Raw genomic sequence first — 18,771 nt, forward strand, 5'->3', positions numbered from 1 at the left:
TGTTTCAATTCCTTTCTTTTAGCTATGGATTTGGTGTTGGAGTGAATTGGTGAGTAGTCTGCTAGGTATACTCATATTTACATCCTTAGTTTTATTAAATTAAATCAAATTAGATATCGGAAGAAACTAACTTTGAGTACCCAAACTAACTTCGAGCACCCAAACATCTAAACTTGAGTAGTGGGGGTACACTGTGTGGTAGCTCAAGGGTAGGGGGTGATTGGTTTTCCGTATTGGTGATCCTAGGGTTTGGGTCGTTGTGAATCCGCGGACACAAAAGTATGATTGTGATTAGAGTTAGCCTGGGTTAGAGTTAGGTGGTAGCATATATATATGTAATGTCATGAAATCAGTAGATAGTGCAATTCGATACTTAGCTAGCTAAAACGTGACACTCCCTCTCACTTCAAACAATTTATGGATTGTCAAACTTCCTAGTACAATAGCCAATGCTAATAGCTTTGACTTGCTCAACTTCGCTTGTCCCCTAGAAGTTATTTTACTTTTTTGTTGTAGTATAAAATTATGAATGATTGGTGTTTTTATAAATGATCAAATTGGTCATGCTTTCCAATAACATCATAATTGGCCTGATTAATTAGGCTTGAACTTGCTTCCTTAATAAAGATGCATGCATGTATTACCAAATTATGATATTTGCATATGAATCAATAAATCTAATAAAAATGTGTTTTATAAAAATTCAACGTTTGATATACTTTTTCATAGTTAGCCTTTAAAATAAATTATTGTATAATCTTAGACCACCACATAAATGTGGTCTAGACTAATATGATTGGTCGGCATGACAAGTAGTTGTTGTTGATTACTCCATTAAACTAAGCTACTAGGGATGGCAAAAATCCCCATCGGGTAGGGTACCCATAGGGTATTCGACCCTAATGGGGAGAAATTCGGGGAAAATCGGGTAACGGGGATGGGAATCCCCAGTATTCGATTTCTGAAATCGGGTACGGGGCGGGGATGATATTTTGATCCCCATCCCCATACCCACCCAATAAGAATTATACGAAATATATATATATATATATATATTTGTTTATTTATTATATATATATATATATATATTTTTTTGATATTATTTATAAATAAATATTTATGTAAACTTCATCTTTTGTCAATATTTAAATTTTGTTAATAAATATGTTAAAAAAGAAGAAGATTCTTTTAATAAAAGATCTTTATCAACATATTAATTTTCCTTAATTGAAATAAGAAATTTATTTTATTTTAATGTTCAATTTTAACTTCATATTTTACAATCCATAATTGTTTGTATAAATTTTTATATAATAAATTGGTAATATTCTTAATGGGGATTGAGGCGGGTATGGGGACCTAATCCCCAATGGGGATGGGGACGGGGAATCCCCAGTATCTTATACGGGGATTGGGAAGGGTATGGGGATGAAGAATGAAGTCGGGTATGGGGATGGTAATTTAATCCCCTTACCCTACCTTCCCCATTGCCATCCCTATAAGCTACAATGTGTATGTGGGTCATGGCGGCAGGGGTAAAAGTATGGTACATTAACATCACTCATACATATCTTATTTTATTTACTATTTATCATTTTGAGGACTCATGTGATAAATAAGAAAAAATATGTGTTAAGGTAAATAAGATCCTCGCTCCCTCGGTAGTAATTAAGTTCTGAAAGTGATAATTGTATGTATGTATTGCAGAATTTTCCATGATGGCATAGCTTTTTTTTTTTCCCTGGTTCTGTTAGAATTTTGTTTTTCAGTTATTGATTAGTTTAAATAAGTATTATTTTGAGCCAAGGTTTTGGTGTTTGTTGTTTAGACGGTTTTCTAGTGGAGATTGAGGTCTTGGTTTCAGTCCTGGTGGAATTATTGTGTTGAGTTTGAAGTATGGGGTGATATTTTGAGAAAATTAAAGGAGATACATTGACATGAAGACCTTCCCAAACCAAACTAGTACTGATCTAGGGCTCATAAATCCCACTCTGTTGTCTCTCCACGCGATGATGCAATCGCTCCATTCCTGTCAATCTCAACTCTTTTAGTTCCATTACAGCAACTACAATTTTTAAATTACATCTTAGCCGGAGTTTTGATCTGCTCTCTTCCTGATTTTTCAACCTGCAATGTTGTTTGCAAGTGTTACCTTAATATGTGTCCACAAAGTCACAAATTAATGAAATGCAAACTAGAAATTAAGGTTGTTGTTTCTTACTGATCTGTATTTTCTTCGTTTGTCGCGTGTCAGGCACATTGCCCTTAAGTTTGTTATTCTGAAGATATCTGTAAACCAAAAGCATGTTACCACAAAACATTAAAACAAACATGTGACTGATCTATTAATTGTTTTTCAAATACTCACATCTCACGTAATTTTGGAAGTTTGCCTAATGATTCAGGGATTTGTCCTTCAAGCTGGTTGTTCTCCAGATGCCTTTACCAGGATAACAGAGAACAGAATCAAGCATTGCAGAAGACATATGCATGGATTGATAATTAAGTATGGGAAAGTCATAGAAAAATGAATACTTATAAGACTAGCTATATCTTACAAAGTTTCCAACTCCTTTAATGAGCCCATGTCTGGGATCTCGCCTTTAAGTTTGTTATCGCCAAGCCAACTGCAAGGAAATAATGCCATCAAAGGCACCATTTAAAAGGTGGTTTGATGAGAGAAGCCCATGAAAGCTGGTAACATAATTAACAATTGCATGATTACTTACATATGGTGTAGGGCAGTTAAGTTTGCCATGTTTGGTGATAGTGACCCAGATAGCCCGACGCTAGTTAAATTCCTTCACATGACAGGACAAACATATTGACTGCAGATCAATATTAAATCCTCTAGGGTAAAATTATCTACGAATTGAATCATCTTATAAGTACGATATACAAATATATATGCCACGTTAAAAGAAGTTAGTATGTAAAACATCTTTGTGAACTTACAGAGATATCACTCGAGAAGAATTTCCATGAGAACATGTAACACCAGTCCAAGAATTGGCTTCAGGCAAACAAGGATCGCCACTCCAATCGGAAGGTGGGTTCTCAAAACTCCTTTTCACCTCATGCATTGCCTCGACTAAAGTAAAATCAAACAAGAAATTACAATCTTGTTTTAAACCAGAGAGAGAAGATGTGTTTGATAAACAATAATCATGAGATTAAATAGTCCATGTACCATCTCTGTGGAGCGTTGCTAATCCAAGAGGAAAAATCTGCATGATCTCACCAGCAGTGATGACCGGCCCAACAGCCATGCCCCCGGCAGGGGCTAGGACAATCTCAGTCTTTCCAGACAGAGGCCACTGTGCTGCATAAACTGTTAAACCCTTGGTGGTGACATTGAGATTGCCAGAGAAGGGCTTGCCATTCACTGAAACATTGAAGACTCTCCAACTAAAAGGGCTTGGGTTCCGGTTGTCCTGGAAATACAATGCAATGTAGTAAGCTGCGTTGGGGAGTGACACAGGTGGCCACTGGAGCTGAAGTTCCTTCCCTCGGCTTGTTGTGATAGAATTCTCGAATAATTTTGCTGGTGGGACATTCCAGAAATCAGAGGGAGTGACATCGGCCTTGTTAGTGGACACAGGGTTCTTGTCCTTGAATGGTTGCCATAACCGGTTGAATTTGTCATCTGGAAAGCTAAGTTCAAATTTACACATTCACCATCAGACCATAGTGCTTCATGATTTATAATTGCAGCTGATTCCTAATGGATGTCTACACTAGATGACATAGATTTGACACAAAAAACAAGCCCAAATTCAAAGATGAAATTAACTTATATTTCCTTCTGGTTTATCTTCACAAATATTTCATCTCCAGCATTATAACTCAAGATTCGTTTTCACTCGTGTACAAAGAAAGAAATTTTTTACGGCCAACTTTGCTATGACATTTCTACAAAGGTGGATCAACGACAAATACAATTAATGTAGTATTACAACAACATAAATGACTTTCAAATGACCCTCTCACGTAACCTAAGGTTGATATTTGCTAGCATAAAAAGAGAAACTTTTTATGGGCAACATTGTGACTACGTACATTTCTTACCAAGATGGATCAACAGATGTGACAGATGTAGTAGTACGTACTTCTATTAAAAAAACCATTGCACTCAAAATCTTAAGCCGTTATAAAGCCAACACCTTTATTTAAAATCACACCTCATGTAGCATGGAGTTGCAAACAAATACTGAGGAAAATATGGAAGTGCAGATCCACACTACAACTCATATCAACAGTGGGAGATGAGAATTAGAGGTTTGAACCTCACAAACTATAGCTCTTTGCCAAATTAGATAATTCCTATAACCTCATCAAACAAACATATATCAAGCTAACAACTGGTACCAAGATAATTACAATAAAATCATCTGGATCATATTGTAGAGTACCTATCTAATAGAGGTAGAACTCAGTTCTATAGATTAGTCCTGCCTCATTAGTTATGTATACACAGGATACCAATGGTATTAGATGTACTTTAACATGTCATCTAGTACAACAATATCAAATTATTAAAAATGCAGTGCGTAATAAAGGAGGAGTGGAGTTCGTACCCAATTACGTCACCATTAGTAGGAGTTCCGAAGTTCGCCCTTGCCACAGTACTAAGTCCATACTTGTTAAAATCGGTGGAGTTATACACCGAGTCATCCAAGTACTCCAGCTCAAGAGCTGAGATGAAGGGACTAGAATCAGTCCCCGTCATGTTATTCCTAGCAAGACACACACTTAGTTCCTTCCCCTTTGCCGACACCACCATCTCATAATACGAGCTAAGTCCATTGGCAAAGTCCTCTGTTGTGTTAACTACACTCCACTTTGTCCCATCCACGATTTGGTCAAACACCGGTGGCTCCTTCCCACCATCAAAACCACCATAATAGTAAGTCGTCCTCACAAGGTACTTTCCATCTTTGATCACTGGAAATTCATAACAATATTTTCGCCCAGACTTGTCTGGAAAATAGCGCAATGTAGTGAGTATGGGAACCAAGTCTTTCTGCTTGATGTTGCTCGTTTTTCCAACTGATATGTAACCTTCATCTGTGACATACTTCAGGCTACCTACGATCACATCATTATTGGATGAGGCCCCAGCGCCACAGTTTAGGAGGTAACCTGCAGTTTTGGTAGTGCTTTAGAGAACACATACATAAATTTTCATATGACATTAAGGTAAATTCTTGATATATTTAGCTCAATTTGCAAGAGATATTGAGAAAAAGAGTTATTTGGTCCCTTCCAATTTAACCAAGAAAATTTCCAGATGCCTTAGAGAGACATCAATTTGCAAGGACCATTATATTCTATTACAGCTAAAACAAAATGAGAAACGGACCAAGAAAAAAGAACAGAACTTTAGCCATTAGAAAAACAATTTCCGAAAATTGGGATCAAACCTGAAAATTTGGTTTATCATGTAAACTTGCTGATATGAAATATAAAGACCCAAACCCTAATCTGAAAATCAATCATGTCTAAATTGTCCCATAGACAAACAAGGGAAAACCCATTAACAAACCCCAACAGAGAAAATTAACAAAATGGGTTTAACAATCATCTTAGCAATCAACTAGAGGATAATGTTGGATTGTTTAGGGTGAAAATGCCAATATTAAAAAATCCCAAAAGCAAAATGAACAAAATGTGGTTTAATAATTATGTGTACAGACCTCTAGGGTTACTTTGAGAGTTGGCTTGGAGAGGAATGGTGACCATCCATAGGAGTAGGAGCCAGAGGGACATGTTTGTCCTGGGAAGGCACAAAAGCTTTGCCCAGAAAAAAAGCCAAAACATGCAAAACCATGGGAATTTTTAGTTTTCTTGAGAAATACAGGAATACGGGCCAAAGTGGAGGCTGGGGATGACCTGGTTCAATTTGACACATCAAGGGCTCTGCTTGAAGATAGACAGACTACACAAGCACATGTTTGACCAAGTCAATATTATTTAAATTTTTCTACAGTTGTTAGAATAATTTTTATTATGAAATTACAATAATATATATATATTGTAAAATAAAGACCAAACAAATTTATTTTGTATCCAACATTGGTTATATGCAAAGTCTCATAAAGCTAAAGTTGTTTTGATCGTAGATCACCGTATAGAGTCAATATTAGAGGAAGTCTGAGGAAGAGATCAACGTAAAATGTAGAGCTCTCTCCCACATTTAGAAAGAGTGAAAAGACCCCTTTTTATAAAGGTTTCGTTGGGTTTCATCTCCCCAAGAACAAGCCGATTAATATCTTTCTACAACAAAGACAGAACAACCAAGCGCCTGTAGCTCAGTGGATAGAGCGTCTGTTTCCTAAGCAGAAAGTCGTAGGTTCGACCCCTACCTGGCGCGATTTCAAAGGGTTTTTTTTTAAATTTATTTTCCTTTTTTTATTTGTTCACTTTTGGCCTTCCCAAACGACGTCGTTTGGGCAGAAGAAATTGGACGATTCCAAACCCTAATTTACTCTGGGTTCCCACTATTTGGGAGGATTGTTTTTGGAACCTGCTTGGGTCATTCAACTGAGGAGCATCAATCCTCCTCATCATTTACTATATACGAAAGTTGAGTTCCACTGTTTTACTGTTCCTAAGGCAACAGTAAGGAACAGTGCCTGGGCTTAGGAACAGTCAGGAATAGTTCTTGGGGCTGGAAAAGACCGTTCTGCCCTCCTTTGAGATTTTTTTGTTCCGCTGTGTATCGTATGATCGTATCTGAATATCTAAGCTTCTTCTCTCTTTTAGAGCCGTCTGCTCCAATCTCTCACGCGAGTCAAAATCCACCTCACAAATAACTGTGTTGCCGACCATAACTTCCAAAACAAAGCCGACCCAGAAAACCACTTCTCAGACAACCGCAAAGCCACCATCTTTGCTGCAGAACCAAGCTCAGAACCAAGGTTAGCGCAATTGAATTTTCAGGGTATTGACTCTTCGAGATGATCGGTTTTAGCACTCGATAAAAACTGTTTTTGTTTTGTGTTTTTTTTTTCCCCATCCGGATTTTTGTGTTCGGCCAATACAAAGAAAGAGGCGAGACGAAAGAAAGGGAGAACAGAACGGGGAAGAAGGAAGAGAAGGAGAAGAGACAGACTGGAAGCTCTTGATTAAAAGAACACAAGTGGAAGGTATTTGTGGCTTTTTGAGAATTTGATTTGAAATTTCTTCTGGGTTGTATATTTGGTTGGTCAAGGATTGGATTTGAAATTTTTTCTGGGTTTGTTATAATGTTATTTAACAAGAAATGGGCATATTCGAAATGAGGAATCACAACTTACCGCTCACAACTCTCCCACCTCTATGATCAAAATAGTTAGAATGTGGCTTTGAAGATCTGACGCCCCTAAAAAAAAAAAAACATAAAAAGCGGCTTTGATGCATGTTATTAAATTGAAGATTAGATTCTAAAGGGATAATCTGGTTTGAAGATCAGTATTTAGCGTTGCTGTAGGAGGTGTTGTTCTTGCTCTTTAATTCAGTCCTTAATTGATGTTATTGTATGATTAGTGAGTCATCTACTTTTGGAATAATTAGTTGGCATTTGTATAGCTACCTCACTATGTATTTGTTCTGATGCAAATGAAACACAGGCCTAGCCACCTATAACATATACTAGGTATTGCAGCCCGCGCGATGCTGCGGGTGGTCAGCAATAATACTACATTTGCAAACATTACATACATTATACATCCACAATGACACTCAAACATAGCAAACTACATGTAACATTCATCAAAAGGCACTACTTGGTAACCAAAAGTAAAAACAATTTCTCACATAGTGAAGAAAAACAATAACTTAACAGTGACCAAAAGCAAGCAAGAAGAATGATGCTTCAAAAAGACAACCCTATTGCCCTTGAATCTTCCAGCCATAACGATCAATACAGCTCCAGGGGTAATGCTTGCCCTGCAAAATATAAAATGGCAGCGAATCCCTTCAGGTGCAAAGTAAACACAGCGTTAAAATAAAAAACCATTTCACAATAACTTTCGATCTCTACTGTAATTTCATGGCAGAAGGAAGTTTGTAGTTTTCCCAAATTTAAAACAACTTGAGATTTTTATACAGTTGAAAGTTGCTTTGGAATCATAAACAGCTTTCATGAGTTATCGCATCATTTCTATACCTCGAAGCAATTCAAAAACATTTCTCCAGACAGAAACATATAGGAGCAAGAGCAAACCTATACTCCATACCAACACAGAAGGGAAGAATTTAACACACTGATTTCTATAAAAAAAAAAAAAAGTTTATGTAACTGCTTATTACTGTAAAATAATAACTACATGTAGGTTAATAACACTGTCCTTCACAAAGATAGAATCTCTCACTGATATACCAAATCTCAGTACGACATAAGAAGTTATAGATCAAATAACTATAGGTGTCAACTGAAGGAAGAAGATGTAGCTATTGATAGTCAGAAGTTTCAAATTTAGGATGTAGATTTTACTTTTTAATCTGTCATGCTAATTTGAGAAAACAGATTGTCCCTTAAAACTTAATAAGACATGTTGAGTTAAGAACTAATAAGCCCCATATACATGAACGATCAGCTAGTGCCAAGCAGAGTAAGCGAGTAATAAGAAGCAGAGAAAAAAAACTCATCAAACTCGGAGGAAAAAGTTTTTTTTTTTTTTAATACTATACAACAAAAAAGCTCAATGAACTTCAAAACCAAACCTCTCCTTCTGAGTATGTCAAAAATAAGTTTCAGAGTTTAGATTCTAATCCATTTCTCACCATATGGCTGAATGTATGGTTTGCAAGTCTGCTTACGCCATCACAACTGGGTTCTTCATCATTTGGAATACGTGAGGTCTCCTCTCCACAAAGGTGTTTAAGAATATGTACAGAATAGCAACCTATCTTGACCTGAAAGCAAAGAACATCATCTGGCATTTTACTGATCATGTCTTCATCAACTTCCTCTTGAGTTTTTACACACACAGTCAAATCATGATCACCATAATTAGTGCCCTGTTAGTTGAAGAAACATTGTATGTTAGCATAGGACATAAGTAATCATGTATATGCTATTAATGTAATTCTGATTTTGTTCATTAAGGATTTTTCTGTAGAAAATGAAAAAAAATGGCAACGCACTAAGTTCATAACTGACAGGGTCCGCCCCGGATTCCACCCTGGAATCCGAAGTGGCCCCGCGGGACCCACCTTTAAAGAAGGTTTACCAAAAATTTCGGCATAACCTCCCTTAAAAATGGGTAACCCAAAACCTGTAGAATTTCAATTTCACTTCTAAACAACCCTCCCAAAACTCCTGGAGCCACCCTGCTCCCAAAACCGCACAACTTCACAATTTAGAGTACCAAATTATCCAATTAACTCAAATTACAACCAAGTCATAGGTTACAATGATAATACAAAAATCTCAAGGTTATCAGAGTAGTCTAGAACCAAAAGAACAATGATACACATAGTAGGTTAGCAAGTAACCTACGAGGGATAGATGACAGCGGTGGTGCTAAGCCTCAACTCCTAAGCCGAACAGCTACACTGCGAACTGGGCATTTGAAACCGAAGGGCCCAGGGAAAAGTATATGAAAACGTTAGCGTGAGTGGACAAAAATAAACAATTTCAAATAAAAGGGATTTTATACTTTCCCACATTTATTTATCTAAAAACTTCCGATGCATGCAATGATTAACGAAAATAAAACAAGAGGAGTTCCACTCATGAAAACCGACTAGCCCCGCTAGTCACATACGATTTATAAGAAAAAGTTGGAACTCTGATACTCAAGGGAAGTAAGACCAGCCCCGCTGGTTAAACAAAAATCGAGCTAGCCCCGCTAGCTAAGTAGTAAAGTGAGTAGGGGAAGGCGATAGCCATACGAGTGAGTCTCCCAGGCTAAAATACTCCCATAACTCCCGTAATATACCCTTACGCCACTAAGTGTAGCGATAGGATACCGGGCTACAGAATTACTGTCACAGAGACAGTAACCTGCGCCACAAAGGCGGAAGGGCTACGGTGATCCCATCACCGCGCCACAAAGGCGGAAATCAATGCTAGCAATGATAAGTCACCCAAAGTATGGCAAAAGAAAATCCGAAAACCATATAAATCCATAAAACTTCCCCAATTCTCGTAATTGAATTTCCAACGACGTGTTCCACACGCCAAAATAATCTCATCAACAAAATAGATAGGATATAAATAAGTAAAAAGATTAACTTCATCGAATCTCATAGAAATCTCAAATTGCCGAATATAAGTATAATATAAATAGTATAAATCCGGAAATCACATTGGAAATAAATAAATAAAAGAAGATAAGCGTAATCCAATGACGTGACCCCGCACGCCATAAAATCTCCAAGTAAATCAATTAACCAAAACCGTTTCCGAAAATAACCGTATGCTGAAGAAGGTAAATGGATAAATAAAATAATCAACTCGGAAGAAAATAAGCAAATAAATATATATGCATGCATCAATCTTTAAAAAATAAAAGCCCACTCACGATATACGGCTAACGTGGTATCCAAGCGTAAGGATCCTCGTCAAGCGATAGGTCGGTATCACGTCCTGTACACAATTATAATCCGTAAACAACAATTTGATAACTATTTACGATAATCAATAATTAATCTCAAAACCCAATCTCAACTTCTCCAATCCTCTTCCACACCCAATCAAACTTCACCATTAATATCCATCCGTCAATTAATGTATTCCATATCGGAACAAGGGAAATCCGAAGGTCGGATTGCCACAATTCAATAACCGAAACTCCCAAACTTCGGAAATTCATAATCCATGTCAAACTTCTCCCAAACTTAACCAAAATCACATATTTAACCTCTACAACAATTATACAATTTAAAGGGCTAAAACTGAAATTAAAACACTGCCCACACACGCCTCCACGCGCCGCCACAGTGGCAGCGCGTGGGCCCCACGCGCCGGCGGCCACTACCTCCGATGGCCACCCAACTCCGGCACTAGCATCTACACGACAAGCCCAACCAACTTCTCAACTATAACATCATCCAATTTTACCTCGAAGTGGTCGAATCAAGCCGGTGAAAATTTTCCAGAAAAGCTCAAGAACCCTAGAATCGGGTTCGATCGATTCGACATCTACACTGCAAATTGAGAAGCAAGACCTTAGGCAAAATAATCTCCTGCAAAAACCGAACCTTCGATGTGAATACGGTGGCCGGAGGTGGCCGGAATGGCCGGAAATTGGCAAAATCCCAAAACTGCAACCGTTACCTTCCCAGCGTGAAATCGAGATTTTCCGGCCAAGTCGTCGAAAACTAAGGGCACCAGCGTGACCAGGGGGAGGAGGCGACCCTGTGGTGGCCGGCTTTCTGCCGGGTGATGGCCGGACGGCGGCCAATCGAAGGGAAGAAGGATTTCCCGAAGAAGAAAGAGGGGAAAATCGGGGGAGAGGAGAGAGAAAGGTGGGTTTAGGGTTTTGGAAACCTACCACAGTAATTTTCCTTATATATATATAATTTTCTTACCATGAACAGTAACTTTCTTAAATCACTCATAACTTTCGTACACGAACTCCGATTTTTACGTACCACATATGCACGCGCTCGGTTTAACGCCCTCTACAACTTTCATGAAGGAAATTTTCTCAAATTTTGACCCGAACGAAAAGTCAACTTTTAGGGCCACTAAACGTACTGAAACGATAGTAAAAGTGAAAATAAAGGTCGTTTACCGTCCAAATGACTAGTAAACGGGTAATTGAGATACGAGACGTTACAATAACATTCCTCTAGTAAGGAACCCACACATCTCTCACAATTATCAATGTCAATATTAGAAGATTCATACCATAATCTTGTGGAGTAGTTGAAATTTTCAGAGGACTCTTTCTGTCGATATTGCCCTCCAACCAAATAAGAGTTTGAAGCTTTGTCATCTACTGTATGAGATGAGAACAGTTAATTTTTAGACATAATCATTTAAAAGAACATCACAACAGAAATCAAACCAAATTCAAAAATCAGAATAGAACGTATACCTGTTCTATCTCTTCAAATTCCCTTCAACCCTCTCAATTTACATGAGAAAAGACCCAAACTTTGTTTAGCGGGACACACATCCCGTTTTAACTAACAACATAAACCCCATTTCTTTAAATTCCCATCAGTTCCCTTAATTTACATGAGAAAAGAATCAATCTTTACCCTTCACAAACTCAAGAGTAAACCCCAAAACATAGAAGCAAGCAATATCAGCAACAAAAGAACAATTTAAGAACATAAATTTTTGAATGCCAATTTCAAAACCAGCTAAAAATTTCAAAAAACTTATTTTCTTGGAAATAAAAAAAGGTCTAACCTGAAGAAGATTGCAACTCAAATTCCTCTATCGGACCCAAAGGCTCCGGAACCTAATTTCAAAGCTTTAAGCAGGCGACTAAAATACCTAAAACGAACAAATCAAAATCATTAATAACCAAGACCGCGAAGCAGAAGCTATTAGAAGCAACCGAGATTTGGAAAAAAGAAAGGAAAAAAAAAAAAACCCAAAACCGCACAAAAACTTATACATGCACAGAGTTTGAAACCTGGGAAATCAATTAGAGCACCATTCTAGGATATCTGAAGACGTGAAAAAGCATTGCAAATTAAACCACAATACCCAATTACCCATATACATCTTCTTCCTTCTCTTCTCGATTAGGTTTACAACTTCCCATCAATTGAAATGTAATCGCTGAATTGCAAACTATGTTGTTTAATTGGTGCCTTCAAGTTGTAGCTTGTAGCTTCTGAGCTTTCTCCAAAACCAATTGAAATTTGAAAGCTCCGTACAGTTCAGAGCTAGGAGAGTCAGCAGAGCGACTGAGCGAGAGAAAAGGAAAGAAAAAAATTGGGCGCAAACTGGAGAAGAATTTTTATATTTAGGGCAGATGGCAAGGCCGTAAATTACCAAAAAAGGACAAAATTGTAATTTCAATCATCGGCTCGGCTCGAGCCGGTACTGTTACTAAGCCGATGATGAACAGTAAATCCCGCACCCTCCTTTAATATATAGTATAATATGTTATAGCATTCCAGTTTAGTACGGCAATCACAAATAAGAACTAAATTATTTTTATATGCTCTGCTACTTTTTGGTATCAAGCTTTTTGCTATTTTTCATTTGTGGTCTTCGTTTTTGTTGGTTTGAAGTAGTAAACTCATTCCTACAGTCATGCATATCTTGCTTCATGAAAACACACAGACAGTGGTTATGAACAGTTCTTGATGAAACCTTCATGTTCCAATTGAGTTTTTATTCTAGGCCTTTTTTTATCATTGATGTCAATTTTTAATGTGTAATTATCTGTATTTGCAGGTGATTGTTTTGAATGACAGCGACAAATTTTGTTTCCTGTTGTGACTAAACGTGGACGAATGCTCTGCTTATTTTGACCCTGCAACACTCAGATCAAACTGCATAATTGTGCAGCTGACTCTGTGAGTTAGTTTCTCCTAACTTTCATTCGGCAAAATGAAAAATTTTGGATTATATGTAGTTTCTGAAATGTGCATATAATATGATGGCTGGATTATAGAATTGTGATTCGATTCCAATGCTTTTATCACATGATCAATTTATATGTATGTTAGATTTACTTAGGGCATGCTTTGGTTGTCACACTTTGTTAATATGAAAACGAGCTTATTGTTTTAATCTTCAAATCAGTCTCATATATTCAACAGTTATTTCGAGTGTAAGCTCAAAATAGCGGTTCAGATATGCAGATGATAAAGGTAAGGTCGTATTGTTGATGATAACAAACTTAGTGATGTCCAAAGTTACTTTAATTGAAAGGACTGCTTTGGAATAACAGTACTCTAGAGCGACAGCAATTAAAGGTCCAACACTGTCGAAACTTTTGATCAAATATAGATTGGTGGAGTAAGAGATGTTTGATGTATGTGTGCAAAAAGATATATATATATATCAGATCCTATCCAGAGCGAGGCATCGCTTTGAAATTTCAGAGCGAGGTTAGGGTTTAGGGTCACTTTTCGGTCGCATATCCACATCTCAACCGTTCAGTTTCTAGGTACTAATGTATAGATCATCTCTGCAAAATTTCAGCCAAATTGATGGTCTTTAAGGTATTCAACTCGCTTAAACCAATGGACGAACTGAATCTGTCCAACTTGAACCGTACTAGATTTAAGACAGTTATCAATGCCTTAACGACCATCAATTTGGCTGAAATTTTGCAGAGATGATCTATACATTAGTACCTAGAAACTGAACGGTTGAGATGTGGATATGCGACCGAAAAGTGACCCTAAACCCTAACCTCGCTCTGAAATTTCAAAGCGATGCCTCGCTCTGGATAGGATCTGTATATATATATATATATATATATATATATATATATATTTATATATATATATAAATAGCTTTACTGCGAATTGATCGAACTATATCATATTAGCAATCTAGGGAACTAGGACAGTCCATTTCTCATTAAAAGTATGCCGCCATTTTTTTCTTTTTGATTTACAAACCTTCTACGTCATTGTATATTTGGAAATTTGCACATTCAAGTATGTCACTATCATTAATTACGCAATGCAACTGGTTTGGGATATATGAGAATGCATAGCTCATCAGATGAGGACAAATGCATAGCTCATCAGATGAGGACAAATGCATAGCTCTTAGGTGTTTGATTTTTGGTGTATCAACTATATGTGAAACAATACAAATAAAGTATCATAAAGCAAGCTCTGCCCATTAGGATTTATTTCATTATTTTCTTAAAAGCCTCAAGTATTTTTCATGTTCATCATTGGGGTTTTGACTTCTATAGATCTAATTGATGAGTTCAGTTGTTCTCTGTGTTTGTCTAATTGAAAAGACAAGTAACAAATATACAATAGCCAATACAAATATACAATCCAGCAATGAAAACTTAGATGCCAACTGATTTAGTGTTACTGTTACCTTTAGAGTCTTACAAGAGGAACAAAATTCCAAAATAGACATAAAAACTACAGAATGGCAATTAATTTAGTGTTAGTGTTATCTATAGACTAAAATATAGAGTAAAATTATGCTTTACTACATTAGTCGCAAATATAGAGTAAAATTATATGGGGTTTAGAATCTTGAGTTTTTGAAATTACAACAAACAAGATTGTAGACAATTTCCACATTTTTCACAATTAACTACTGTTCTCTCTCTCTATCTCTTTTTTTTTTTTTTTTTTTTTTAAATTTATTTATTTATTTTATATAAATTTCAGTCACGAGGACATCATTGCTTTTCAAATTTGGTTCTACATAGATATAACTTGGAATTTGATTCTACATAGATATAACTTGGAATTTGATTCAGTATTGTCCAATTTAGACTTTCTCAAAGCAATACTCAATTATCTGAAATGGTTGGGACAATAGGACAGCTAATTAGTTAAAGATAGGTTCACGAAATGGTTGTCTTACTTTATATCAGTTTATTCTGAATTATGATCATCATAGTATCGTGCAATCAAAGAGGCTATTTAATCATACTTAAACTGCATATAGATGGTCAAATTTTAAGTGAACGATTAAGTGACTTAAACTGCATAATTAGTGGTGTAATTGGAATTTGCGAATACCAAGATTTATTAACACATTAGTATTTCAATGTGTAGCGTACTTCTAGGATGACACAGTCTTAATTTGTGGGAGAAGATTTCTAAATGCTTTTTGTTCAGGTCAAGTGAAAATTTATAATGGTCAAATGGTTTGGAGTGGTGATCAAATGTTTTATGAGTTTATAGTTAGTTTTCGTGGTTTTTGTGGTCATATTGCTTGAACTTGCGTTAATCTTATGGAGTTTGGTTTGAGATGTCTAGGCATTTGGCAATCATGATTGATTTTCGTTATGTTTGTTTTTTCATGATTTGTTTTTTTATTTATTATTATTTTGTTTCTCTTTTGTATATACTAGATGCAGTGCCCGCGCGATGCTGCGGGACAAATAACTGGCATAATTTAATTATTTTTTAGATGATTTTTGATAGCGGATATTAAAAATTTATGCAGAGACGTTAAATCATCGTTTATATTTGACAGTGAATAATTAAAATTTATGTAGTTGCTAAATATCATCGTTTATATTAAGGTAAAATAAAAATAAAGGTTTACATCTCTCTAATGATTGTCATGCTTACATTTATAAGTTTCTGTAGCAAATATTATTACTAATCTCTACCTAAATGCTTTCACTTTGTATTTTTTATATTTTTGGCGGTTTGGATATTTCATTTTATCTTCAGTCAGTAATTCATTGGTGTATCCTTTATTAAATTTACTATTCACTTATTATCATTATAATATGCACAAAATGCTATATCAATTATAACATTGCAACTGCACATCCTCATATCAATTTGTGGGAGTTAATAGGCTAAGCAAGTTCGTCTGCATCATTTCATAAATACAATAACAAATTGTAGAAAGTTCATGCTCAGGTGATCAAAATCTTGCAGACCAAGAAACCCAACATCTTTAAGTAGCTTGTTTCCTGAAGCATCTTGCTGGTTCACGGATTGCAACCTCTCTGAAATAAGACCCTGTCCTGCTCCCTCAACGATCACAATAACCATATGTCCATTTTCTTCAAGTCATTTTTCAATGTATTCAAAAAGTCCAAGTCGTCCTTTAAGAAAGAAGGGGGACTCTGGAATCAAACAACAGTCCGCGTCTCGAATGGCAACTGTAGTATACATAGTTACAGAACTTATAAGGAATCGGAAACAACAGTCCGCATCTCGAATGGCAACAGTATCAAAAATTCCAGTTTAAGATGAAACTTAGTATACATAGTTACAGATAAATCAAACAACAGTCCGCACCTCGAATGGCAACAGTCCGCATCTCGAATGGCAACAGTATCAAAAATTCCAGTTTAAGATGAAACTTAGTATACATAGTTACAGATAAATCAAACAACAGTCCGCACCTCGAATGGCAACAGTCCGCATCTCGAATGGCAACTGTATCAAAAATTCCAGTTTAAGATGAAACTGTATAAGGAATCGGAACATAACTATTACAAAGATTAAGTATGAAGATCGATACTTGCACGATACTGAAGAATACAAAAATATAGACATGAAATGAGAATTATTACCACCATTGTAGCGTTCCATTAGCTTCATATGGTATTGGTGTTTCTCAATACTTTCAGCTTCCACATGAGCACTGCGTTGAAAGGTTCAGTTCATAGAGACAACTCTACAAAAAGCAATTGCAACTCCTGATCTTGTTATATAGCTTTCTGATATAAAAAAGAGCATCAGGAAGAGCAAGACAGCATCAAATACTCGGATCAAATTCAATTATCTTCCAACCATAATTAGAATCACATAGAAAAACCAAAAATTCCTGCTGTATCATATATGGCATTCCAACCCTTTAACCAACTTGATCTTAGAGAAAGCATCAGCACTCAACACAGCTTTATGACATGATTACTAACAGAACAACTTGTTATTATAAATGCTGAACGTAATTATCAAACCTTGTGAGAAACAGGCAATCAAAACAATGGTACATATCATCCTTTGTGTAAGGCTTAGCCATGTTGATCAGTACTCTGATCACAAAAAACTTCAAACTCCAATCGAACTCTTGAATTAATAAATAGTTAAATACTATCAGCAGATTTAATAGAAGTGATATCTAAGAATCTAAACATTTGAAAACTACAGCTTGAGCCTTAACTGGAGAAAAATAGATAAAAATTTTACCGGTAATGAGGTTTTGTGACAATCTAAACGACTAAAGTGAATATAAAAGAAATGATATGCCAGAACTTAAGGAATTGAGATTGGTACAATCTTTTCTTTTCTTGTAAACTTTGGTGACCAAGATGAGCAGACAAACTAAAGAAATGAAAGGAAAGGAAGCATAGACAAAATCAAAGAAGATAATTGCAGCAGCCTGCAGCTCTAAAGACATTTGGAAAATCAAAATTGACAATCAAATTGATTCATTTAACAATGGGATGGTGATTTTTGATAAACTTATATGATTATGATGAACTTATGTGAAAAATATGTCATTTAAATGCTGATTAAAGGAGTGGTTAATTCAAAACGGGAAGCTCAATGGGAAATTGCAATAGTGGAAAATTGAGTGTAGATACTAAATAGAAGTTATAGAAACTGTGCTAACTTATGAAAATAAATAAAACTCTTGCAGGTCAATTAAATAAACCTGCGGGACATGTTTACTCAAAATCATTGCATTTTCCTGCGGGACATGCTTACTCATTCTTCTATTTCTTATTTTAACAACAGACATCACCATTACATGTAGCTATTTAGACTCTTTGGTGAAAGAGATCAAACACAATTATTGATATATATGATTTCAGAAAGAAGAACATGGCCTTGATAAAAGACCCAACGAAAACTGATTCAGAAGCCTATCACAAAATCACACATCGAAAAAACATAGAATACACAACTAACAAACGAATCCAACCTGAAATTAGAGGAGATAATGAGCAGAAAGAGAGAAAGCAAATCCAAATTCACAGATCAAAAGCAACGAACCAAACTCTCTCAATCTCGCTTATACGGCAGTAGAAGACACGGAAGAATCGGTACTATTGGGATCACCGATTTGGGCATTTGGGTGTAACAGTGGAGGTCGGTGTAAAGTGTAAACAGATGCTTCCCGAAGCAAGAGATACTTGGTCTTGGCCTCTTGGGTATGTCCAGGCGCATACAGCGACGACTCGTTTT

General features: G+C 36.2%; 1 protein-coding gene, 3 long non-coding RNA genes and 1 other non-coding gene across 6 annotated transcripts; 2 read left to right on the top strand and 3 right to left on the bottom strand.

The window, feature by feature from the left end:
- Positions 1 to 1,872: 1,872 nt before the first annotated feature.
- Positions 1,873 to 5,877, bottom strand: LOC112169484 (probable LRR receptor-like serine/threonine-protein kinase At1g67720). The gene is made up of 9 exons (XM_024306520.2): positions 5,697 to 5,877; positions 4,578 to 5,142; positions 3,191 to 3,654; positions 2,956 to 3,091; positions 2,730 to 2,801; positions 2,559 to 2,627; positions 2,369 to 2,440; positions 2,222 to 2,289; positions 1,873 to 2,127 (listed from the first exon to the last, which is right to left on the bottom strand). Exons 1-9 carry the CDS (start codon positions 5,818 to 5,820, stop codon positions 2,123 to 2,125), a joined length of 1,575 nt encoding a protein of 524 aa, XP_024162288.2. The 5' UTR covers positions 5,821 to 5,877; the 3' UTR covers positions 1,873 to 2,122.
- Positions 5,878 to 6,300: 423 nt separating this feature from the next.
- TRNAR-CCU lies at positions 6,301 to 6,373 on the top strand. The gene has a single exon. It is a non-coding gene; the product is annotated as a tRNA-Arg (tRNA).
- A 369-nt stretch (positions 6,374 to 6,742) lies between these two features.
- Positions 6,743 to 13,561, top strand: LOC112173004. The gene is made up of 3 exons (XR_002925422.2): positions 6,743 to 6,920; positions 7,048 to 7,148; positions 13,355 to 13,561. It is a non-coding gene; the product is annotated as an uncharacterized LOC112173004 (long non-coding RNA).
- On the bottom strand, positions 7,730 to 8,940 carry LOC112173003. The gene is made up of 2 exons (XR_002925421.2): positions 8,767 to 8,940; positions 7,730 to 7,929 (listed from the first exon to the last, which is right to left on the bottom strand). It is a non-coding gene; the product is annotated as an uncharacterized LOC112173003 (long non-coding RNA).
- A 2,792-nt stretch (positions 13,562 to 16,353) lies between the features above and the next one.
- LOC112174643 lies at positions 16,354 to 18,766 on the bottom strand. Of its 2 annotated transcripts, none has more exons than XR_005802121.1 (4): positions 18,509 to 18,766; positions 17,151 to 17,297; positions 16,873 to 17,013; positions 16,354 to 16,733 (listed from the first exon to the last, which is right to left on the bottom strand). It is a non-coding gene; the product is annotated as an uncharacterized LOC112174643 (long non-coding RNA). The 2 variants fall into 2 exon arrangements; XR_002926112.2 differs by having other exon boundaries at positions 16,980 to 17,013; positions 18,509 to 18,765.
- Between the last annotated feature and the right edge of the window lie 5 nt (positions 18,767 to 18,771).

The sequence above is a fragment of the Rosa chinensis genome, chromosome 6, assembly GCF_002994745.2.
Source record: "Rosa chinensis cultivar Old Blush chromosome 6, RchiOBHm-V2, whole genome shotgun sequence".
Taxonomy (NCBI): domain Eukaryota; kingdom Viridiplantae; phylum Streptophyta; class Magnoliopsida; order Rosales; family Rosaceae; genus Rosa; species Rosa chinensis.

Bases quoted from the DNA above. Each gene is read 5' to 3' on its own strand.
- LOC112169484 (XM_024306520.2), bottom strand. From the start codon at position 5,820: ATGTTTTGGCTTTTTTTCTGGGCAAAGCTTTTGTGCCTTCCCAGGACA. The intron at 5,143-5,696 runs GTCTGTACACAT...CCAAAACTGCAG, and splicing joins CTCTCAAAGTAACCCTAGAG to GTTACCTCCTAAACTGTGGC. The intron at 2,628-2,729 runs GTAAGTAATCAT...ATTTCCTTGCAG, and splicing joins TTAACTGCCCTACACCATAT to TTGGCTTGGCGATAACAAAC.